Source organism: Triturus cristatus, chromosome 1_2, assembly GCF_964204655.1.
Source record: "Triturus cristatus chromosome 1_2, aTriCri1.1, whole genome shotgun sequence".
Lineage (NCBI taxonomy): Eukaryota > Metazoa > Chordata > Amphibia > Caudata > Salamandridae > Triturus > Triturus cristatus.
In genome coordinates, this window is record NC_140580.1 from 262,363,594 (window position 1) to 262,389,724 (window position 26,131).

Here is a 26,131-nt window from a genome sequence, read left to right on the forward strand (position 1 = left end):
CTCTGCATTAAGATCTACTGTGCATTGTCCAAAAAGCTACCTCCGCCATTCCACCAGGGCTAAAGGGGCCACCACTGCGTTAGCACGCAGAGTACCGATATCTGCCAGGCCGTGACTTGGGCATTTGGTCACTCGTTCACAAAGCTCTACTGCCTTCATATCTAGAACTGACAGGAAGAGCATCTCACTGATGAGGTCCTGCAAGATTTTCTAGTCCAAGCCTACTCCATACACTCCATGTTTGGGAGGTACTGCTTTGGTATCTATTTTGAAGGTGAAGTATTAATCTGACAGACTTCTAGCTGCAGATTGCTTTCCTTGGAATTATCCCCAGGCGTCAGACTGGATGCCTAAATTGTTTGTGAGCAGTACTCCTACGTGCCTGTGGGTGGCATCATTCAGCTCCACGTGGCATTTTCAGTGTCGTCCACGCCTGAAGTGACCTGCGCATGCCTATATAGGCACCACCCCAGCATGCTGACCTCAGTTATTTTTTTCCGCGCCAGTCAGCCGAGATCTGGAGAGAGCTACCCCCAGTCAATTTTTGGCTGACCCTTTTTAGGTCTCTCCTACGCAGCGCGCATGCGCTGCATAGGAGGACCTTTAGCCGTCGCTCTGCTCATTTTCAAGCACTGCACTCGTGCTTGTGGCGTCATACACCTTGCGGGAGCGAGCAGGGGCGCGCCACAAGCACGAGTGCAGTGCTTGAAAAGTGAAGACTCTCCCAAGCGTGCTCGCGCGCACCACTCGCGGGCTCAACTCCTGCTCCCCCTCTCTCACAACAATTAACTTTCGCGACCGCAGGGCCACACTTGTGTTTTAGCGCTTGTTTAGTTAGAGCAGTGGCTCAGATCGAATTTTCTTCTGGCTTTTCCTTTCCTTTTCCACAGATTTAATGAAAAAACATTCCAAGCCCGAGTCCCAGCACTTTCTTTACATCAAAGACTCTATGGCTTCTTTTTATCTAACTTCAGTTATTTACATTTCTATCGTCTGGTCGTTTCTTTTATTTTTTCAATAGAAACACTGTTGCCAGCAGTCCTCCCAGCTTAGTTCGCGTGACACAAGCACATTATGGAAAGCCCAGGGAACCGCAGCCTGCCACCCACAAACCAACTCCCCTTTTGCCAGTGACCACTTGGTGCAAAAAATGTTCCCTCATTAAAATGCGGCAACGGTGATAGAAAGCAACTGTTACCGAGAGCAACTTCCCGTAGTGGCACTGCATGAAAGCTGCATCTGTGATTAATAAATATAATTATAGGTGCTTTGGAGCATGTGCATTGCAACAGAAACAATCTGCCGCAGAGCGCGAGCTTGGCAGGCTGGAGGGCGCCCAGATAAATCGGAAAACAGTGATGTATTGCCTACGTTATTTGCTGGTAATGTTCATTACTCCTGGGTATAAAGTGACTAGCGCTGGCCTTTAATCTGACAGCGCCCTAGGAACAGCAAATTTGGTGTCCTCTCCTATTCGGACTCTAACTGTGTGTTGGAAAATAACCATCCAAGTCACACAGTGAGCACTTTGATAAAGACCAGCCTGGAAATGAGGTGTTTGCTAGCATTTTTAAAAGGAATAACCAAAAACAACTGCAATGCTTTAACTGCTAAATATGTTAAAAGCTGCCAAGTATATAGAATTATTGTTAGAAAATAAGTTGGTCATTGGAGGGGGAGCCTATTTTTTTATTTTTTTTAACCAATGGGGGGGGGGGTCACGTACATTTTACAGACACACTCAGCACCCAGTTACCGAGCAGACATGCAGCTATTCTCTGGTCTGCTTTTATTAGGAGTTACTGAATGCCTAATGGCTTAAGCAGCTGAGAATACAAAAGGTGTGTATATATATATGTATATATGTATATGTGTATATGTATGTGTATATATATATATATATATATCATAGCACAATGCACTTTTGGACCAAGCTTTATCCCACTGGGATGAAGAGGGCTCTCTTTACATCAAACACCACTTTGGAGTTCGAAGTCCAGACAGTGCTAAGGAAGAAACTCTATGCTCCTTGTCTGAATGTGAAACAACTGGAAATTACAGCGGCCATTACATCCTCAAAAAATTTAGTGTAATCTCGACGAGAGTCCAACCCTAGAAACAGGCCCTATGCTCTGACAAAAACAAACCAGTTTTGGCATAGCCAATAGGTCTTGCCTTTGGGACCGTATAAGTGTTTAGCCATGCAACAGTTGATGTTGTTGCACCAACTAAATACTTACAAGGTCCCAAAGGCGAGACCTATTGGCTATGCCAATGCTTGTTGATTTTGTTTGTCAGTCTTTTGAGATTTTTCTCCTGTTATGGCAGGATGTCAATTAGGAAGGCTGGTTTCAAGTGCCTGTCATCAGCAGATGTCGGTGTTGAACCCACACCCTGTTAGCCTTAGGTGCCTGAACCGCAACCATGAGACAACGACCTGTTAACTGCCGCACCATGCACCCCAAGGCCTTGAGGGATGCCGTGACGGTCTCGATCCCGGTCGAGTGGAAGGTCCCAGGATTGTTTGCGGAGCCTAAGATCGAAGTTGTCTTCGGGTAAGTCCCACAAGTGCAAGAAGAGTAAGAAGTCAGAGGTCTTCGACTTCGCCCTATCTGTCGAAGTCATCTAAAGATACAAAGGAGCATAGTCATTCAGGGTCTGGCTCTGTGGTTCAGTCTGCACCTCAGCTGGCTCCCCGAGTTTCCAGGAGCAAGGCCATGTAACTCATATTTCGTTGGCCTGTTCCCACTGGTACGCCTTCAGGCCCGCAGATTCAAGAGGGGACCTCCACTGGTTCTCCGTCAGCAGTTATGCCCCAGTCGGGCCGCTTGGATCCACAGATGGATTAGGACAGACTCCAATCATACAACCGCGACCTTCCTCAGTGCTGGTCCTGATGCCTACACTCCTGACTCTGCCAATGCACACCTGCGGTGCCATCCCTATTCTCATCCCCTTCTCTGACACGTGGACTCCGGCGCCGATTGGAGCCATGCCTTCCAGGCCAGAGCACTATTGTTCTGGACAGGGACTTGGTGGGGGGGGGTGACTTCTTTTGCTATGTTGGTTAGAAGGGCGGCCGAGGTCCTGGAACCTTAGTATTGACTGCCACTGAGAGTAGGCTAACGTCTTAACGGAGGTGTTTCAGCCAGGAGTGACCCCCCTCAAAACTGTTTCTCCCATTTAATGAGGCCCTCACAGATGACTGGACACCTTGGGGGAAAAAAATGTTTTCTTCAACCAGCCTGGCAGTGCGGTCTGTGAACGTTGCGTGCCTTTTGGGCTGTTAATCCCTTGCCATGTGAGATTCGGTTGTGCAGGTGCTAACCATGGTCCTGCAGGAGGCCCTGGCTATACTCTCCCAAGCCATGTCTGTTGGGAGAGCTGCAACAAAGTTCACAATTCGATGTGGGCTGGGCAGAATGGTTTTTTCTTCGGTGACCTTACGGGGTCACGCCTGGCTTTTCCAGGGATGTCAAAGTGTCTCTTATGGACATGCCTTTTGACTCCTTTTTCTTCGGAGAGCAGGCGGACTTAGCGCTGGAGAGCTTGAAGGATTGCAGAGCTATGGCCAAGTCCTTGACATGGCCCCTCGACGACCCCGTCTGCCTTTCGCAGGCACATGGTAGGGGCTTCCAGCCGTGACTTTGCCAGCCCAGCCACTATGGCATACAAGCTTCCCAGCCTATGCGTGGCCGAGGATGTGGTACAGACAGACCCCATGGGTCAGCGAGCCAGAGATTGGGCCAGTCCTCTACTCCCCTGGCAGCCGCAGCCTCCATACTCCTTTAGTTCGCCCTCTTACCATTATGAGCACCTTAGTGGGAAGCAGGATACACCATAACTTGCCCTGCTGGTGGTCTATAACATCAGACAGCTGGATTGTTCAGATTGTCCAAAGGAGCAACTTCTCCCCTTCGTGACTACCTCCCCACCCACAAAGCAAACACAAGGAGTTGAGGGACGGAGGGCTGAAACTTTTCCGACACTCGCCCCCAGTCACAGATCTGAGTTGAATCCATTATAGTTCTTTAGCTCACTCCGCCACCTCAGTTCAGACCTAGCTATATGCAAATCAGTCTTAACCCTGTGCCTCATGGGAATACCCCAACCCGAACTGCCAAGCCAGGTCTTCCCTGAACCGGAAACAAGCATCCTGATAATGGTTGCCACTGGATTAAAACTAGCTGGGACTGAACTGATGTGACAAAGTGAGCTAAAGAACGATGATGGATTCAACCCAGATCTGTGACTGTGGGTGAGTGTCTGAAAGGTTTCAGCGCTCCGTCCATCATTTCCTTGTGTTTCCTTTGTTTATCTCTCCACCCACGCCACCCACTTGGGACAGGCTGACGGAGGACCATCTCTCCTTACTCTGTCAGGAAATAACAGCTCTCTTGGCCAAAGGAGCCATAGAGAGGGTGTCGACGGCAGAAATAGATTGTGATTGTTTTTCCAGCTACTTTCTGGTGCCCAAGAAGGATGGATGCGTTTGTCCTATCCTAGACCTCCGCCCTGTTAATTTCTTGCTCAAGAATTAGTTAAGAAGACTCACGCTAGCTCAAGTTCTGGCTGCTCTGGACGCGGTACACTGGATGGTAGTGTTGGACTTGCAGGAAGCATGTTTCCACATTCCTGTTCTGCCTTAAGTTCATGGAGGGCTATGAGCACTTTCAGTTTGCCGTGCCTCCTTTTGGCTTTATCAGCGTCCCTCAGTTGTTCACTAAGGTGATGGTGAAGTTTGCAGCTCATCTGTGGAGATCAGGGGTGCCAGTCTTCCCTTTAGCTCGACGACTGGCTGTTGAAAGTGGCTCATCCCAGGCAGTCGTCTTTCACCTTCAGGCTACAGCGTACCTCCTCTACTCGCTGGGGTTCACTATCAACTTGCAAAAGTCACACCTGACTCCCACTCAGACTCTCCCTTTCATTTGAGCTGTTCTAGACACGGGTCACTTTCGGAGCTATCCTCCCGAATGGCAGATCCACGATATTCAGGCTATGATACCAATGTTTCAGGCTCTATCTTGGATTTTGATGAGACTGTCTCTGAAGCGCTGCGGACGCTGTAGTGTGACCTGAAGTTTTAGTGGGAGCGGCATCAGGGAAATCTCTGACATGGTCTAGATCTTGGAGGGTACTGCAAACATAGGCAAGTGATGGTTAACAGACCGCAGTTGGGTTAGCGGCAGACCCCTTCCCCAACCAGATCTGTCATTTGTGACCGATTCGTCACTCCTGTGTGGGGTTGCCATCAGGTAGACGTGAAAATCAGAGACCTCTTGTCTCTGGCAAAATCTAGACTCCACATCAACCTAATGGAGGTCAGGGCGATCCAGCTAGCATTACAATCCTTTCTGCCCCCCATCAAGGGAAGGCTAGTGCAGGTACTCACAGACAACACCACCGCCATGTGGTACTGCAACAAACGAGGGTGGGTGAGGTTGTGGGCCCTCGGTCAAGAAGCCCTGCATCTCTCACATGGCTGAAACATCGGGGCATATCCCTGGTGGTTAATCACCTGGCGGGCTCTCTGAACGCCAGGGCAGACTAACTCAACTGAAGATGCCTAGTGGATCACAAATGGTGCCTCCATCTGAAGGTGGTGCAAGGTCTCTTTCATCAGTGGGAAGAGCTTTGGTTAGATCAGTTTGCCATTGCAGAGAACGCGCAAAGTCAGCAGTTCTGCGTGCTGGAGTTTCCAGGGCAGCTCTCACTCGGTGACGCTTTTCGCCTTGAGTGGAGCTCAGGCCTCCAATAAAACGTTCCACCTATACTATTCCTGCCCAGAGTTCTCAAGAAAATCAGGAATTAACGAGCCCAAGTCATACTTATGACCCCGGACTGGACTTGGAGAGTTTGGTAGCTGTTGAGCATGGCCATCGGTCCTCCGATCAGGCTGCCTCTTCAGAAGGATCTTCTCTCACAGCAGCAGGATAGGGTTCTCCACCGGAACCTGTCAACGCTCTGCCTTTATGCGTGGAGATTAAATGGCAACAGTTGACTGCTTTCGACATTCCAACCTAAGTCTGCAATGTTACTTTGGCAGCCAGGTGTCCACCAAGACTGTAAAAGCCTGCCGTTGGGGTACGTTTGTGTCATGGTATGCAGAGCAACTAGTTCTCTTTATTCTTTCTCTTGTCCAGTTGGGCCCTGCTCTAGACACCCTAAAGGCCTATCTTTCTGCCATCTCAGGCTTTTCGGGGTTGCCTGATCAGCCATCCCTCTTCAAATCCCCTGTTGTAAATATGTTTTTGGAATAACATTTTTATTGATTTTGCAAAGTACATATATAGAGTAGCAGTTGCATCATCAGCACCATAATACACTTATTCTGAAATAAGATACAATGAATTACATTCACAATTTTAACACTTCTCTGAGTTCGTTCTTCCGTAGTGTTAGGTCCACCATTGGGGATGTGCATAAGTTCCCTCGATAGCTATTCCATGCTTTCCATTTCTTATCCCACTTCTTGGGGCACCCTCGAATTAGGAACGCTTCCTTTTCAGCAATCATGCATCTCTCTAACTCCTGCACCCATACTCGTATAGATGGTGCATCTGCAGTCCCCCAGTGGCGTGCGATTTCCTGTTTAACCAAGGTGAGGCCCAGCATTGCCGTCTGCTGCTCGATCTCCGTGAGGTCCGTAGCCTCCCATATGTTAAGCAGGCCCAGCTGAGGCGTGAGGGCCAGCGTTTTCCCCAGCGCGGTTTGGAGCTTAGTTGTGGCCCCCTCCCATATCGGCTTGATCGCAGGGCAGTCCCATACCATATGGTGGAAAGTGGCCTCATGTTGGCAACCCCTAAGACACATTGCATCTCCACTTGCCCTTATCTTTGCGAGGATGACACCGGTCATATAGGACCTATGCAGGATCCTGAGTTGGATCAGGCGGAATCGGATGGTGATCGCCGCCCTCCTAGGAGACATTAGTGCCTCCCTCCAGTCCTCTTCCTCTATGGGTCCTATGTCTCGTTGCCACTTTTCTCGAAGTGTCTCAAATGTATAGGGGAGGTTGTTGCAGAGTTTTTTATACGTCAAGGAGATGGCCCTCGAGTGTAATGGTCCGTCTAATAGTCTGTCCTCTAGAGGCGACGAATCCGGTATGTCCTGCAGGTTGGTAAATGCCGTCAGAAGGGCATGTCGGATCTGGAGGTAGCGGAATATCTCTCCTTGCGCCATGTGGTAAGTCTCCGTCAATTCCTCAAAACTGAGAATGGAACCTTTTTTAATCATGTCCCGCTACCTTTGAGATTCCAATCAGATCCCATTTGTCAAACCCCGGTTGAGAACATAAGGTACCCAGTCTCTGGGTTTGCCATAGTGGTGTCGCCTTCGTGAGGGTGTTTGCCCACCTTAATTGGGAATTCGCTCAGCGCCAGACGTCAATTGTATGAGCCATGGGGCCAATACATTTGTGCTTTTTGGCTTTAGAGTAAAGCGCACCCAAGTACCCTGCTCGACCCGTTTGATATTTGTCTAGTACAAACGCCGGGTCATCAGGTGTTCGATATACCCAATGATTTACCACCACCAGCTGCGAGGCCCAGTAATATAGTTTCAGATCCGGCAAGGCTATACCTCCATCGTACCATCCCTTGATGAGCTTTTTCAGCGATACTCGGGGGGCCCCACCATCCCACAACAACGTACGAATCTCGCTTACTATCGCTGTAAAATAGGAATCTGGACCTGGGTTCGGGCAGTTTTGGAGTATATATAAAAACCGCGGGAGAGCAAGCATCTTAAAGAGGGCGGCCCGGCCCACCAGGGAGAGCGGTAGGGTCCTCCAGTGTTCAACATCGGATCTGTCGGGCCAGTGGGGGGGCCAGGTTATGGCTGTAGAACAGGACCGGATTAGCCGTAACATACACCCCCAGATAACAAAAACCCTCTCTGGCCACCTCCAGCCTGCAGTCAGACGGTAGGGGAGGGACCTGCCCACGGAGCATATATAGTACTGACTTGTTCCAGTTAATGGCATAACAGGAGTATTTTCCAAGTTAGTGAAGATATTCAACACAGTTCGGATGGACCTATAAGGGGAGGCCAGATAGAGTAGGATATCATCTGCGTACAGTGATATTTTATCCTCCTGGTCCAGTGTCCATTTTAACCCCCTTACCATCGCATCTCGCCTTATCCACGCCGCCAGTGGTTCAAGCATAAGGGAGAAGATCAGTGGTGACAATGGGCAGCCCTGCCGGGTACCTCTTCATAACCCGAAGGCCCTTGATGTGTGGGTATTGACCCGTATCTGACCCTGTATATCCTCATAGAGTAGCTGCACCCACTTCAAAAACTTAGGACCAAATCCGAATCGTGCTAGTACCTCAAATAGATATGGCCATTCTATAGAGTCAAAAGCCATGGAGGCGTCTAATGATAGGATCGCCGCGTCTTCCTCTAAGTAGTCACGTCGAGCCATCACGCTATGGAGACGACGGATATTTAGTGTCGTGTTCCTACCTGGCATAAAGCCGGATTGGTCCGGGTGGACCAGGGAAGAGATGACCGTGCCCAACCTTGTGGCCAGTGCTTTCGCCAATATCTTAGCTTCCACACTGATCAGGGAAATTGGTCTATACGACCCACATTGATCCCCGGGCTTTCCGGGTTTTCGGATTACTACTATGGTAGCTAAACGTTGATCAGGTGGAAGTCGCCCGGTAACACAACTTTCATTGTACATGGCCCGAAGGTGCGGGGCTATCTGAGAGCTCGTCACTTTTAGAAACTCAATAGGGGTGCCATTGGGTCCAGTCGCTTTGCCCGAGCGGATTTGGGCAATAGCTTTCTGGAGTTCCTCATCAGTGAGGTCTCCATCAAGGGTCTCTCTCTCTTGTTGAGAAAGGGTGGGCAGGTCACTATCGGCAAGGAGCCGGGGGAGTCCTCTGCCGTGTATGTGGTAGACCGAGAATAGGCTTTCTCAAAATACTCTACGAACGCGTCTGCTATGTCTTTGGGGGTGTGTAACCGTCTCGCCGCTGGACAATACTAGTCTCTGCACCCACCTATCTCCATGATCCCTTTTCTCTAACCATGCTAATGTCTTTCCCGCCTTATCTCCCAACTCGTATAGTCTGTGCTGCATATTTAAATGTTTAGTCATCATATGCTCCCTCGTCTTTAGTTTGTACTCCTCTTGTTTGAGTGTGAGACGGTGCAGTGTATCATCTACGGGATTAGTGGCATATTCAGCTTCCCAGTGCTGAAGCTCGGCCTCTAACTGGAGTATCGTTTTGCGTTTATTGCATATATAGCCTGTTTTTAGTGCCAGGGTCCTCCCTTTCAATACCACCTTGAATGCCTCCCAGATGGTAAGGGCCGAGTCTACTGATCCTACGTTATCGTCGAAGTAGTTCTTGGTATGTGTGCACAGGTCTTCTTTGATATCCGGTATTTTCAGCAACCATGGGTCTATTGCAATCGTCGTTCGAGGCTGTCGTTCCCAGTGTGTGTATTCGATCCACACCGGGGAGTGGTCCGAGATGCCTCTCGGCAGAACCCTAGGCTGTGTGAAACTCCCTAGTGTGGCTGCATAGGTCAAGGAGTAGTCAATTTGTGACGAACTCTTGTGCGCATTTGAGTAATGGGTAAACGGTGGTGCGGCTAGATGTGTCGCATGTCCAATATCTATGAGGCCCATAGTCTTTGTGAATTCTGTCATGAGCCCATTTGGTTTGATCCCAGGTCGCTGCGGGTGTCTGTCGGTTGTGTCGTCGAGTGTGAGGTTGTAGTCCCCGCCCAGGATCAGGGTGCCTGCCGGGAGGTCGGTCAGTATCCTCCCCAAGTCCGTTAGCGCGGCCTTACCCAGTGCCGGTGGTAGGTATAGCGAAATTATATTCAACGCTCTACCCTCCACAACAGCTAATCTACCCCGAGGGTCAGCCCATATGCGGTGTACAATCGGGGCCAAGTTCTTCTTAATTAGGATAACTCTTCCTCGGGAGCCTGTGGTGTATTCTGCGTGCACTAAAAGTTTATATCCCCATCGCGTAAGAGCTTTGCTTTTGTTCCCAACTAAGTGTGTCTCTTGTAATAACACCACGTCTGGAGATTGGCGTTTTAGGTATTGCTGCACTATTCCTCGCTTTATTTTGTCCCCCATCCCATTTACATTCCAGGTAAGAATGGAAAGCGACACATCCCTGTCACCCCCAATCATCGAAAAGGTGGAAAAGCAGTATACTGCGGATCAGCAGCAGTGTATGTAACCTGATTGGTATCTGGTGCCTTGACATTGCAATACTTCTACGCTCCATATCGACTCTGTGTGGTGGAAGGGAGTCAGCACATACATCCTTGTGGTCGATCCTGCGACAGTCCCCCAACCACCGCGGCTGCCCATGCATAGGCGTGCTACCCGCCTTACTGCAGGGGTTTAGCTATTAGGTACCGTATAGCTGCCAATTCCCCTGCCCAGAACTAGCTATCCTCACAAACTTTTTTCTGCAAATCAACAAAACCAAAACCTCGTGAACTCCCTCCTTTTCCCCTCTCCCCCCTTCCCTCCCCCCTCCCTCCGGAGGCCTGGATGTGGACGGTTTCAGGCGGCCCCCAGCTGGTCGGTTCGAGTTACCAGTGTGAACTCGTCTGTTTTCCAGTGCTGGCTTTACCCTCCACCCAGTCCCAAGCCTCCTCCGGGGAATCAAAGAACCGAGTTGTCCCGCCTGATTCCACCCTCAGTTTCGCCGGGAACAGCATTGCATATTTGATTTCTCGATCCCGCAGTTCCCGCTTTACTGCCTGAAAGCTACGTCGTTGGGCCTGCACCTTGGCAGTGAAATCCGGAAAAAAGGCCACTTCGCTGTTGCCAACTTTCAGTGGGGGACCAGCCCTAGCTGCCTGTAGGATGATGTCTCTGTCTCGATAGTTGAATACTCTGGCTATAATCAGCCGCGGAGGGGCCCCAGGTTTAGGCCGGCCCCCCGGTACTCTGTGTGCGCGCTCTCAATTGAGAAGTAACTAGACAAGGCCTTAGGTTTAAGTTTCTGGGTGATTAGTTCCTCCACATAGAGGTCCGCTGCCGGCCCTTCCTCTAGTTCCGGAACTCCTAAAATTCGCACATTGTTGCGGCGCGCGCGACCTTCATAATAGTCAAGCTGCTGCACCATTCTGTTCTGTTTTTGTTGCATATCGGACATTTGAGCCTGCAGCTGTGATGTGTCCATCTGTAAAGTGCTAGTCACTGTCTTAAGTTCTTGGACCTTCTCATCCATTTTCCGAAGATCCGCCCTTATCAGGGACACCTCCACTGTTGCAGAGTCCAATGAGGCACGCATTCCATTTATTGCAGCCATAACATCAGCGTCGGCTCTGTCCCCTGCTTGGGACTAGTTTGTGACGGCTCTTTCTCCGTTGACGGTGGTTCAGTCATGTCGCCTGTTTTGGACCAAGCGAACTTCGCCAGTTGTTTCTGTGCGTTGGCCTTAGGCCCTTTGCCACCCGTCGCCATTGACGCCGGGCTCCCCCGCCAGGGCCGATCAGGAGACAAGGTCTATGTTTGGTAGCACCAAATTCGCGAGCCCGGGGCACCCCGGGGGGGCCCTGCTGTCTCCCGCTGCCTTATCGAATGCTTATTTCTTGCAGGCCCCCACGTGTGACCATATGCGAGCGCAGCAAGGGCCCGCCTGTCTCGCTTTCCTCACCCGAGGTAGGGCCCAAGCTGCGACGGCTGCACTCGTCCGCCCGCCCTACCCAGTGCTCCCCTTCCTTTGGGACCCCCGTCGGTCTCCTCGCCTCTGCAGCCCAGGCCGTCCGCGTCGTCTCTCCTCCGGTAGAGCCCCACGCCCGTATAACTGATCAATCGCTTAGCCCTCAGTGATGTACCCTGTGATTCGGGGCCATCTGTATCTCACACTCGCCGCAGGCGGCAGCCCCATCAGTCCCAGGCCAGCGCGTGCCCAGCAAAGCCCCAACGGCAGTCGAGATAGGCCGTATCCGATCTGGTGGCCCCAGGCTCCGGGTCGCTCGGGTAAACCTTTGCGGTTCCACCTCACAACCGGTGTTCAGGGCAAGCGGCGCTCGAGCTCACTCCTGCCTAAGGGCTCCAATCTCAGCCCTCTGGTCCACAGCCGCCTCAGGCATATGTATCTTCCCGGCACACCTTCAGCCCGCACCCCCCACTCGCGGCAGCTCACCTCAGCTCCCACACCGCCGCCGGTAAGGACCTCCACGCCTCGGGCACGTTGTCACCAACAAGTGTGTCCTCAGTTCGTGGGTATGTCCCGGGCTCAGTCTCTTCTCCCTCCCTTGTCCAGAGAGGCATGTATTTCTGTCAGCGCAGTGGGGCCCGGCAACATCAGCGACCGGGGGCAGGTCAGGAACAGGCCTCCACGTGCAGGCCCAACAGCCGGGTTCCGATGAGGAGCACAACCCGCCCGGCGCCCACCTTCCACCTGCCGGTGTATCCCTTGCGGTTGTTCTCCTCTACACCGCCAAGTCTTCTACTGCGCCACCCGGCGACCGGAGGCGCCGCAGGCCAGTACCGCCGGCGCGGCGCAGATCGCCTCCCTGTTATCCACAGCATTGAATGTCTTCACTGCGGGGGCTCCCAGCACCCCCGGCAGCCAGTTCCCAGGGATCACATGGGTTCCGCAGCGCCCTATGCTCTGGACGCCGCCCTGATGCTGGCCGGGGGCAGGCACCACTGACTAGGCCCAGGAGCCGGGGCCTCGATTAGCCACACAGGCCGCCCGGCACTCACCTTGCAGCCGCCGATGCTGCCCGCGCGGCCGTCGCGCGCTTCGCCTCCAAATCCCCTCCGCCTCTACAGGCAAGTGTTGAGTCCCTGGCTGCCTTGGGACTCCACCAGCGCCGCCTGGATCTGCTCTCCTCCCTGGCTTCCGCATCCGCTCCTCTTGCCGGCGCCACCGGCGCCCCGGGTGTTTCCTCGGGGAGCCCCGGGTCCAAATCTTCGGCACCAACGGGGGCGAGGCTGTCCGCGGGTCTGTTATGAGTCTAGCACACCTCAATCGCCGCGATTCAGGGGGGGTCTGGATGGCACAGGATAGGTCAGTTGTACATGCGGGGCTCGGAGCTCACTTAGGCGTTAGGCGGCCGCCATTCTTGCCGGCTGCTAGCCACGCCCCCGTAAATAGGTTTTTGGAAGGTTTGCAATACTTTTCCACCTTTTTCCTTCATCAGGCCTTGGTGGGACCTTAATCTGAGCTTGGCTTTTCTGATGTGTGCTTTGAGCCATTGCTCAGGCTCCTTACCATCAAGACGGCCTTCCAGGTGGCAATACCATGTGCCCAAGTGGCTAGTGAGCTTCAGACATTGTCATCCAAACCTTCATACATGAACATCTACCAAGACCAGCTGGTTCTTCACACTAGAACTTCCTTTCTGCCAAAAGTTACCTTGCCAACTTTTTACACTCCGCCACGTCCCTCTGAGGAAGAGGAGCGACTTAACCATCTGGACCCAAAAGGAGCATTGTCATTCTACACCGTCCACAAGAGTTCCTGGTGGACGACCAACTTTTAGAGGGGTATGTCGGAGCGAAGATGGGACAGGCTGTGCTGAAACAGACCATCTCCCAGTGGATCGTGCTCTGCATTAAAATCTGCTCACATTGGCCAAGACGCAACCCCCTGGGGGTGTGCGTGCTCATTCAACCAGAGCAAAGGCTGCAGCCATTGTGTTAGCACATGAGATCACGGTCGTGGACATCTGCCAGGTAGCAACGTGGGCTTCGCTGCACACAGTCACACAACAGTACTGCCTGGACAGTCCGGTCCGTCAGGCAGGCACTTTGCCTGTTCGGTCCTACAGGCGTTTTTGGTGTGTAATTGTTTTGCTCTCCCACCTCCAGGAGGTATTGCTTGCGTATCTATTCTAAGTTAAGGAATCTGCGGCTAGAAGTCTCTATCAGATGAGCAAGTTACCCATCGGTAATGCCTTATCTGGTAGAGACTTTATTCTAGCTACAAATTTCTTACCGACACATCCATCCTCCACGCTCTGTGACTGGGTTTCTAGGGGAAACAACCTTTACAGCGAGGTTTTTACCTTGTTGTGCCTTTACCACACATTTTTAGCATGCATATTTTTACCGCGAATATGCATGTTCGAGGCATATGAGCTGCAGATTACACACTGTGCATAGATCGCCATCTGGTGTTGGGCCCTGATGTTTGCAGTTGTTTTTACTCTTGGAAAGTCTTTGGAAGTCACGAGGTATGTGATGACTCCTTTGGATCGTATTGCGCATGGGCTTCGGCTCCATCCCCAGATTGTTTTTTTCCGCCATCGGGCTCGGATGTGATCTTCGCGCTCCGGTTCCGAACAGTTTCCAGTTCTCCAATCGACGCGCAAGCCTCACCCCCTTTTGCGGTATTGTTTTAGATCGCAATCTCCACTCTCGACATGGCTCTCATCTATCAAGACCTTCGATTCCAGTCGTCGACGACGGCCTTCGGGCCTACCCAAGCTCCGGTCCTGGCTAATGGAAAGGACTCCCTTAAAGAAGTGCCCTCGATGTGGGTCCAAATTCCCCCACACCGATCTTCACGAAGTATGCAACCTCTGCCTCTCCCCTAAACACGAGACTGTCCGGCGTGCAAATCCTTCCGGTCCTAGAAAACCATTCGAGACCGAAGGGCACGAAGAACTATGGCACACTTGTCGACGGCGATCCCAGACGACATCTTCGGAGAAGGCGTCGACGCTCCAGAAGGACAACACGCCGACGAGGGCCTCGTCAGCGCCTCCGAAGCTGATTCAGATGTGGAGGACATCACTCCGGCACAGAGGGTTGTGAGTACCGAAATCCCCCCAACACACACACCCACATGCACACCCTCGACGGCATCAAAAAAGGCTACGGTCACGCCTTCGCCTCCAAGCCTAGGCACGACCAAGAACACTGCTTCCCACACCGCACCTTCGGGACTGGTAAAGAAGCTTATTAAGCCTTCCGGTGGCTCGGGCTCGTGCCAGCCCACCGCCGGTGCCGAGAAACACTCCTGCGCACCGAAAAAGAAAATGGCCTCCTCCTCGGCACTGAGCTCCTTACCGAAGCACTCGCCGCCGAAAACCAGCACAAGCTCCTCGGTACCGACACTGTCCCCGGAACTGATCAAAAAACACAAGGCCACCGACACCCATATCTCAAAGCCGAAAACCATCTCGGAGCAGAGTAACGAACCAGCCCTTTCGAAGCCGCATAGTTCAAAACAGCGAACTAGTGCAGACTCTAAAACAAAAAAAACTACGGCCCGATGCCTTCGGCGCCGACGGACAGGCCACTCTCTGAAGAACTTTTTAAGCCTGATCCATTGCAAAAAACACTGGTCAAGGATCCTAAGACTGGACATTTGATGCTCCGCATCAAAGAGACAGCTGGACAAGCCTGCCCCAGTTCCACCTCCAAAGAGGAAAGACTTTGCTACTTCACCTCTGAGAATACCTTCACCCTCTCCCTCCTCTACCTCCTCCTCCCCCCCCCCCCCAACACCTCCTCCTCCCCCCACCTCATCATTCCCCCCACACCTTCTCCGGATGATGACAATGATGATTTCTATGATGACATAGGGGGACGAGCCCCATGACCAACCTACTCCACTCCGACAGGCTCCCCAGACCCATGGGACGATTATGACATTCCTAACGTCCCGCAGGATGATCTCTACCCTTCGAGACCATCCCCACCAGAAGACTCATTGGGGTTCAACCACCTACTCCAGAGGGCTGCACACTACCACAGTGTGGATCTCCATACCGACCCCGTGGAGGAGGACTTCCTCCTTGATACTTTCAACACGACACACAGGGCCACATCCATCCTGCCCATGCTCAAAGGAGTTATCAAGCACGTGCCGGAGGTCTTTAAAGATCCAGTCAGAGCCAGGGTCATCAACCCTCGCATAGACCAAAAAAATAAGGCCGCCCCTACAGATCCCACCTACATCAGAGGGCCAGCACCACTGGATTCCCTAGTAGTGTCTACAGCACGAAAGCGAGCAAACTCCCAAGCATCAGGCGAAGCACCACCACCTGATAAAGAGTCAAAACTCTTGGCCGCATCGGGCAAGCGCACTGCATCCCAGGCTGCCAACATATGGCACATCGCAAATACACAAGCGCTTCTGGCAAGATATGACCGGGCCCATTATGACGAACTAGAAGCCATAATGCAACACCTCCCTGACAAATATAAAAACAGAGCCAATGAGCTAATTCAGGAGGGCAAAACCATCACCAATACCTCCATCTGCTGTGCCCTAGATGCAGCTGACACTGCCTCTAGGGCAATTAACACCAGCGTCCTCCTCAGTCGCCATGCCTGGCTAAGGATTTCAGGTTTCAAACCAGAGGTGCAAGCTTCCTTCCTGAACCACCCTTTTGACCAGGAACATCTGTTCGGCCCAAAAGTAGATGAGGCCCTGGAAAAAATGAAGAAAGACACATACGGCGAAATCTATGGGAGCCTTACAATCACACCCTCCGAGGCGCTCTTTTCGCCGCTCTTCCTTTCGAAGCACATCCAGAGGCTACTCCTCAGACACCGCTTCCACTTCCTATAAAGCCCCTACCCAATCCACCTTTACAAGGGGTTACCAAAGGGGTGGCTACAGAGGCAACAATAATAAAGGCAGAGGCAAGACAAACACCTCCCGCTCTGTCTCCACCCCTACCCAATGACTTTTCTCCACTCCCCCTAGACCATCCCACTCCGGTCGGGGGCAGACTCCACAATTTCCTTACTGTCTGGACTACCATCACCTCAGACAAATGGGTAACACAAATAATTCGGTCAGGCTATTGCCTCGAACTAACATCTCCCCCCCCCCCCCCCCCCCCCCCCCCCCCAAACATTCCACCCAAACAACGCCCAATGTCACAGGAACATTTAACACTACTAAAGCAGGAGGTAATCTCCCTCCTACAAAAGGGGGCAATAGAACTAGTTCCTATCAACCAACAAAATATAGGGGTTTACTCCCTATATTTTCTCATACCAAAAAGGGACAACACGCTAAGGCCCATCCTAGACCTCCGGCCCCTGAACAAATATATCCACTCAGACCATTTTCACATGGTCACACTTCCAGCAGGTACTTCCCCTGCTCTCCCAAAACGATTTCCTGGCCACTTTAGACCTCAGACACCTATTTCCACATTCCTGTTCACAACGCTCACAGGAAGTTCCTCAGATTTGTGGTGGACGTCCAACACTATCAATTCAAAGTGCTCCCATTCGGAGTCACCACAGCACCAAGAGTATTTACCAAGTGCCTAGCAGTAGTGGCAGCATACCTGCGAAGACAACACATCAATGTCTTCCCATACCTAGACGACTGGCTAATAAAAGCCAGCTCATACAACCAGTGTGTACAACACACGCATGCCACTATCCAGCTACTTCACAAACTGGGCTTCACAGTAACCCACGCAAAGTCCCATCTACAACCATCCCACGTAAAATAATACCTTGGTGGCACCATAGACACCAAGAGCGCTAGCCGACCCCAGTCCTGTCAGGATAACAAGCATTCAGGCTCTACGTGCCAAATTTCTGCCACAACACTCTGTTCCAGCTCGAGTGTTCATGCAACTAATAGGAATGATGGCCTCTTGCATATTCATAGTACCTCACGCAAGACTCCAAATGCGTCCTCTCCAAGAGTGCTTAGCGCGCTAATGGAACCAGGCCCAGGGTCAACTGACAGATCTGGTGTTGGTAGATGGTGGACCACCAAAAACCTTTCCAAAGGGCGACCATTCCTGGACCCGGTTCCTCAGATAGTACTAACAGCGGACGCATCGCTCTCCGGCTGGCGAGCTCACCTACATCACACCGTGCAGGGCAGGTGGACACCTCAACAAAAGTTACTCCACATCAACCATCTGGAGTTGCTAGCCATATTTTTAGCCCTAAAATCTTTTCAAACACAAATCTCAGGCAAGGCAGTCCTAGTCCACAAAGACAACATGACAGCCATGTACTAGATACAAAAGCAAGGAGGCACACACACTCCGCTACTCCGCAGCTCTCAGCTAGCACAGAGCATATGGAGATGAGCCATACCCCGAAAAATCTTTCTCCTAGCCCAACATGTCCCAGGAGTCAAACACTATAGCAGATCTCCTGAGCAGATAAACTTAACAGATCCACGAGTGGGAACTCCATCCACAAGTTCTTCACCCGTACGTTCAAATGTGGGGACATCCACAGATAGACCTCTTCGCCACCCAAGAAAACGCCAAATGCCCAAGCTTCGCCGCCAGGTATCCACACCCATTGTCCAAAGGCAATGCAATATGGATGCTGGTCAGGCAGATTTGCGTACGGTTTTCCGCCTCTCCCACTCATTCCATTAGTGGTGCGCAAACTACAACATTCCCTCACACTATGTGAGAAAGTGCCATCTTTCTTGCATGGTATGCCCCCACTGTTTGCTGAATTGCTGAATGTACTTTGAGTGTACCCTGGACTCCTGCCAATCAGGTGCCCAGGGCCTATGTTCCTTCCCTAAAACACACAAACTCCAAATTGGCAAACCCTGGCCACATGACAGCCCCTGGTAAATGGTACCCTAGGTACCCAGGGCCTTGTGACCAGGGAAGGCCTCTAAGGGCTGCAGTACTCATTGAGCCACCCTTAGAGGCCCTGTACCCTTACACACACACACACTGCCTTTGCAGGCTGGGTGTCTGGGTGCAGGACAAAACAAAGAGTCGACATGGCACACATCTCTGTGTACCATGCCCATCACCTACACTGCCAAGGCATATATCAGCCACCCCTCTGGCTGGGTGCCTTATGCCAATGGTGTGGGCACAGGAGCAGGAGCCCTGTGCCCCTACAGTACCCAGGTCCATTCCTGGGCACTGTAAGTGCAGTGCTGCCATTTAAGAGTACATGGTGCTGAGAGCTCGTCAAACACGAACTCCACAGCACCATAATGGCAACACTGAAGACTGGGAAGTTTGGTATCAAACTTCTCAGCACATTAAACCCACACTGATGCCAGTGTGGAATTTAATGTACCAAGCACCCCAGAGGGCATCTTAGAGATGCCCCCTTACAACTAACCTACAAATCCACGTCTGCTCTGAGGCTGCCCAGGCTGCCACACAGCAGACACGTTGCTGGACCCCTGGGTGGGAGAGCCCCTGCTCTCCTGGGCCTGCAACAATGCACATCCTGGGCGAGGTGATAAATCTCCTCCCCCAGGATGAGCAAAGGGAAGCTTCAAAGGCATGCCACCTCTGTGAGCTTCCCCAGGCCACTGCAACCCCCCACTCTGGTGGGAAGCTTGGCCGGAAACCCCAAACTAGGACAGGGGATGTGCCAGCCTGCCCACCCCACCCCTCAGGTGGGGGAGGCGAGGTGAAGCACATCTCCGGGCTCTCGCCATCTTGAAGATGGGAGGCCCTACCCTATCAGGACTATGCTACTGCCCCCCCTCCCACAGGAGAGAGGCAGGATAGGGGGTGTACCCACCCCAGGACAGGGACCTATTGGTCCCTAGCCTTCACCTACCTGTAACGCCCCTAAATCTAGTATTTAGGGGCACCCTGAACCTTCCTTCCGCAGATTCCAGATTCGAAACTACAAGAACAAAAACCTGCCCTGCAGCTGCTAAAAAGAGGAAGACGCCAACTGCTTTGGCCCCAGCCCTACCGGCCTGTCAACCCTCGAACCTGCTCCTGCGCGGCATCTCTCGTGGCCAGCAACCTCACCAACCCCGGAGGACCTGGCTACCTTTTGGCTCTAAGCCCCTGGGACTCCCATGAGTAGAGGCTCTACTCGAAACCTATCCCTAACCCCTGACAGCAGCCTGGAACCGCGAACCCAGCACACTCTGCACCAGCCGAGCCTGGCCAGTGAAGGAGTGAACAAAGATCCTGAGGACGACCCCACGGCGACTGTGACCCCGAGTCCGGCACCCAAGGACCTCCCTCGACACTCCTGAAGAAGCCTGCAGCCTCAAAACAAGGTGCCACCCCAACCGCGATCAACAGAGGGTAAGATTTCCCGACACCTAAAGGCACCCCTGCACGCGGCGCCCCACGGCCCCCTGTGCCCAATCCCGGGGTACCTACCTATCCTCCAACTACCCAACTTACCTCTCGAAGTGGTGGTGGCACCTGAAGAGTCCTTGTCCCCGAGCTTGCAGTCTTTTTCTAAACCGGAGATTTCCTATTGAAATCCATTGAGCACCCGAGGGCTCAAAAGCCCTCTGCACCTAGCCGCCCGAGTGGCCCTGGCAGTGAAAACTCTACACCTACCTACTTCCCCACTTGCCCTGAGTAAGTGACCAGGAGCCCAGCTCCCACAGCCGCGTGGCTTGCCAGTCAGCAGCCACCAAACAAGGCCCCCTATCCCTCATAGGATAACATTGGGCCTAACTCTCTCTGCACCCGGCTGCCCTAGAGCCGCTGAGGGTGAACCAACTGTACCTACCTGACCCTGGGAGACCCCTGAGTCTGTGCCCAGAACCTCAACTCTGCCAGTCGAGTACTTACCCTTAAACCACAAACTCTATTTTCCTCATAGGGTAACATTGACTGGCTTTTTCCTGAAATTTCTTCTAAGTGTGGACTTTTCAAATCTTCAAATATTCACCAAAAATCAGCCAAGTGACAAAAACGAATTTTCTCACCTGCTCTTAGGTGAGCTCCCAGTGCTGGATCTTGGTGCCCAGCACTGACTCTGAAAAATACCCACAACTGTACTTACCCTTAACTTAATTTTCTTCCATAGGAAACCATTGACTGTTTTTCTGTGAAATTTCTTCTAAGTGTCAATTTCTGCAATCTTCAAATATTCTTCAAAAATCGTATAATATCTGAAAACGTAATTACTTACCTGTTTTGGATAAAGGTCCCAGTACTGAGTCTAGGTGCCCAGTACTGGATTACAAAAGTAACGAGAACATACTGTACCTGTAACCTGAATTTTCTTCCATAGGGAATCATTGATTGTTTTCTCTGAAATATTTTCTAAGTGTCAACTTTTAAAATAGCTAAATATTCGTTAAAAATCATTACAGTACTTAAGTCGACTTTCATCACTTGATTCTGAGAACTGACCCAGGACTGAATCTAGGATCCAGTCCTGGAATTCCAAAAGTAATCTAAAAAGTAATCTGTTACAAAAAACCTGAATTTACCATTGAGCTCAATGTATTGTTGTGTCTAAAAATAGAGTTGCCTACTGCAACCACTTGTAACTGTTTACTAAAGTCTATTGCATATTGCAAAAGTATTTATATGAATCATCTCCTGTTGAGAAAGTATATTTTAAACCCAAGTGTTGGTTCTAAAATAAAACAAGCATATATTTTTTTATATATAAACCATTGGCCTAGAGTTCAGTTATTGAGTGTGTGAAACAATTTGCTGACTGAGTGTGTACAATAAATGCTTTACACTGTCCTCTGATACTGCCTTACTGCTCGACCAAGCTACCACTTTAGAGAGTAAGGTTATATCTAACTTTAACCTCTGTCAATCCCTGGGGGACTGTGGACTCTGTACACCGTGTACCTATTAAGGAACAGTATATACAGAGCCAGTTTCTCACACAGTAATCCTAGTAGCTCTGACTTGGGCCAGACAACCATGGTACACCACACTGCTGGAACTATCCGTAGTACCGCACCAAAAGCTACACCTCTCTCCACACCTCTTAACCCAGAACCATGGAGAGATCAGTCACCCGGACCCAGCTCAGCCTTGCGATCTGGCTCCTGAAATCCTAGAATTCGGTTATCTAAATCTCCCCCAGACTGTATGAACGTCATTCGAGAAGCTAGACGACCTACCACTAGAGCTTGCTACGCAGCCAAGTGGAAACGATTTGTAGTCTATTGTCACAGCAATAACTTCAATCCCTTAGATGTGTCCATTCAACACATCATATGCTATTTACTACACTTACAGAGATGCAATCTAGCCTACACGTCTATTCGACTGCACCTTGCAGCCATAGCAGCCTACCTACAAAACAGGCAGCACCTATCACTCTTTAAAGTACCTGCCATAAAAACCTTCATGGAAGGCCTCAAAAGAACAGTTCCCCTCCAGAGTGCCACCCTCACCTGTGTGGAACCTAAACATCGTTCTCACCAGACTAATGGGGCCTCCCTTTGAGCCTCTACACAAATGTGAACCTCAATTCCTAACATGGAAAACAGCTTTTCTTGTAGCCATCACTTCCCTCAGAAGGGTCAGTGAGATGCAAGCACTCACCATTCAAGAACCTTTTCTGCAAATGCACCATAATAAGGTTGTTCTACGTACTAATCCAAAATTCCTCCCTAAAGTCATTTCTCCCTTTCACCTAAACCAATCTGTGGAACTACCCGTATTCTTCTCGCAACCACAGACCGTTGCAGAAAGAGCTCTCCACACACTAGATGTAAAACGAGCCTTGCTCTACTACATCGAGAGAACACAACCTTTTCGTAAAACCAAACAACTGTTTGTTTCCTTCTCACCACCACATGAAGGCAACCCCATCTCCAAATCTGGGATAGCTAGGTGGATTGTCAAATGCATTCAGACTTGCTACCACAAAGCAAAACTAACGCTATCCGTTCCCACTAAAGCCCACTCTACACGTAAGATAGGGGCTTCCATGGCATTCTTAGGGAACATCCCCTTAGATGATATCTGCAAAGCAGCTATATGGTCAACAACGCACACTTTCACTAAACACTATTGTGTAGATGTGCAGACTAAGCAACAAGCTAGTGTGGGCCAGGCTGTACTCAAGACATTGTTTCAAACCACTGCAACAGATACTGGTGGTCGCCGCTAAGGATGGGTACTGCTATATAATCTATGCACAGTGTGTAATCTGCAGCTCATATGCCTCGAACGGCAAATGCTACTTACCAGTATGCATCTGTTCTTGGCATGTAGAGCTGCAGATCTACACACGCCCCCCCCCCGGCTACCTTTATCTGTTCCAGTTTATCTTATTTAGACACAACACACATGGGCATCTTCACTGTTTCTTACTACGCTCCATCATTTCCCTGCTAGCGAAAAACAATCTGAGGATGGAGCCGAAGCCCATGCGCAATACGATCCAAAGGAGGAGTCACATACCTTGTGACTTCTAAAGACTTTCCAAGAGGAAAAACAACTGCAAACATCTGGGCCCAACACCAGATGGCGATCTATGCACAGTGTGTAGATCTGCAGCTCTACATGCCAAGAACAGATGCATACTGGTAAGTAGCATTTGCCTTACAATGCATACCAATACCATACATTGTTTTTAAATCTAAAAGCAATGCGTGGTATTGGTATGCGTTGTAAATGCATATTCGTGGTAAATAGATGCATGTTGAAAAATGTGTCAAAGGCATATGATGTATTTACCTGCGTTGTACTGTCGTACAACCTGTTTCTAGGGACAAGGCTATCCCCTTTCAGAGCCCTAGCTTTTCACATAGTGGTCCATATTTTTTGTAGCTCCAGGTGTGGATACTCGAAAAAGAAACTACGCCAGCTCGCTACAGTTTTGCCTATATAGGCACTGCACACGTCCATTCCGGTGTGAACAATGCCACGCGGAGCCAAATTACACCACTTACAGGCGTGCCGGGGTATGCTTCGAGAAAATGTCCAGATCCAGTGATGCCTGGGGATAATTTTAATGTTGGGAATCTGCCGCTAGATAGTCTCTACCAGGGAAGATGTTATCAAAGGTAACTATCTTGCTGTTTATGTTGGTTACATGGAAAACAACTCAGTACTTAACAATATCTTTATGGTGTTCACATTGAGGTCTGTCTGGACAAGCATGAATTGAGTTTAGGGACACAGTTATCAAAACGTTCACCTCTAGAAGTCATGCACGCAGCTACCTGACAAGCCTAGTTCTTTGCATCTGAAACCACCAAAGGCAATGAAGGTGAGACAGGCCCTGGAAGTACCCAGTGTAAAACTAAAATAGTTGTATAAAGTGTTGCCTTGATGACATTCTCAGATTTTCTGGTGGAGCTGATCAAATGATAATCAAAAACATTTATTGGCAAACCTTATGCTCACCTTAGTAGAATGTTTTTGATTTATTGAAAAAGTTATTAAAGCACATTTGTTTACTAAAGCACGCTTATTCTTACACCCGTATTTTCCTGTGTTTTAGGGTGTGTGTTTTGACATCCCCACAGCTGATCTAAAAACGATTCAGGTATGTTTATTTTCTTATGTTTTCCTGGTTGATAAATACCAGAATGTTAACAATGCCCATTTATGGTTTGGTCCTTCACTCAAATTGAATGTTTCAATTTTAGGTGTGCAAAGTATTTCTCCAATTTAATTTGTAAATAAGATTGCCATCTTGAATTAAGCAATTAAATATGTACAGTCTGTGCACATACAAAGTGCCACATCACATTTTTTTCGTCTGCATGTTGTCACTTTGGTTGCATTTTTTCTGTTGACTGGTGAAGACTAGTCTTGGTGTCTTGGCCGAGCACTATCACTCTTGAATCAAGTGTTATCTGAAAGAAACACGTTGGTTATAGATTCCTTACCTTAGAATTACCCCCAGGCGTCAGACTGGAACAGGAAATGTTTTCATCAGCAGTACCGCTGCGCGTCGGAAGGTGGCATCGGTCGGCTCTGCTTTGTTGTTGGCGACGTGTCACCGGGATGACGTTGCGGCAGCTACTTAGACGACGCCCTCACGCGCGGACATCAATTCTTTTTTTGTTACACGCCAGCCAGCGCAGATCCAGGAAGAGCAGTACCTCCAGTCACTTGTGACTGACTTTTTCTTGACTTTTGTCGACTTCTTTTTCGAGTCTTCGACTCCTGGTGCACGAGGGATGCCCGGTTTCAAGGCATGTGGTTACTGTACCCGACTGATGTTGGTGACTGTTCCGCATCGCGTGTGCCTCTTTTGCCTGGAGTGCGACCACAAGCCCAAGTCGTGCACCGACTGCCGGTCGATGGCGCCAAAGGCTTTGTGGGAGCGGTCCTTAAAGCTGCTTGAGCGCTTGCAGTCGACTCCACGCCGTTCGATGTCCCGGTCCAAGGGACCGGTCACGGAGCCACCACCATTCGGCCAGGTCATCGAAGTCTTCGCACTCTGGGTCGGGTAAGTCGAAGCATAAGAAGTCGTCGAAGAAGCATCGTCGCCCTTCAACTTCTCGTCGGCCGACCCGACGAGGGATGCGGGTGGTGCCCCTCCCGCAGCTCCGCGCGCAGAGCTGCGGGTGGTGCCCCTCCCGCAGCTCCGCGCGCAGAGCCCGAAGAGTCGGCTCAGTTTCCCTCTCTTCCCGGGACCCGGAGTGACTCCCGTCCAGCTTCATACGTTTTATGAGGCGATGCATGCCATCTTTGGGCAGCCTGAACCCGCCGGTGCGCCTTCGGGCCCCGCGGACTCAGTTGGGGGACCTAGGCCTTCTCCGCCTGGATCTGGATCGGCACAGGTTGACCTGATCACACCTCCACCGGCGCCGCTTCCTGCAGCACCAATTCCGCATTCGATGCCGTATCGGCAATGCCGAATCCAGTGCAGAGAGGTGATTTTGTGCCCCTGGAGTCCCTTTTCGACCAGAATGGCACCCAGAAGATGAGGAGGAGGACTGGGAAGGGTCAGGTGACCCTCTGACTGACCAGTTAGACCAACAGGACTGGAGGGAGAGAGGAGCTGGGGGATGCCAGTGGTCTTGACACCTCCTCTGACCATGTTAGTTGTCTCCTCTTACCCTGGCTATGGAGGCGGGAGCGTCGTACGCAGTGGTGTTGCATAGGGCGGCCGAGGCTCTCGACCTCAAGCTTCCTATAGTGGCTGTCAGGATTAACCTCCTGACAGGGGTGCTTCAACCGGCTGCGAGCTTTTCGGAGCCCCTGCTGCCGTTTAATGAGGCCCTCGCCGACTTTCTTTTGGGCACGTGGTCGAGGCCCAACATAGGGGCTCCCGTGGACAGGATGACTGCCTGACGCCACCGCCCGGCTCCGGGCGACCCTACTTTCCTCCCCCAGCACCCCACCCCGGAGAGCTTAGTGGTACAAGTTACCACTTCCACGAGCGTATTCCCTACCGCTCCACCGAAAAGGGAATCCAAGAAGCTGGGCCACCTTGGCAAGAAAATGTTCTCTTCCGCCAGCTTAGGACTGCGGTCGGTAAACACTGAATGTCTCTTGAGCC

General features: G+C 51.0%; 1 protein-coding gene across 2 annotated transcripts in view; it reads left to right on the forward strand.

Annotated features, from left to right (window-relative positions):
* LOC146867129 (nucleolar RNA helicase 2-like) overlaps positions 1 to 26,131 on the forward strand; it is a 796,160-nt gene that overhangs the window by 702,089 nt on the left and 67,940 nt on the right. For both annotated transcript variants that reach the window (XM_085603581.1, XM_085603582.1), the window contains one exon: positions 24,119 to 24,163. In XM_085603581.1, the coding sequence (XP_085459707.1) occupies positions 24,119 to 24,163 (45 nt within the window). The remainder of the gene's footprint in view (positions 1 to 24,118; positions 24,164 to 26,131) is intronic.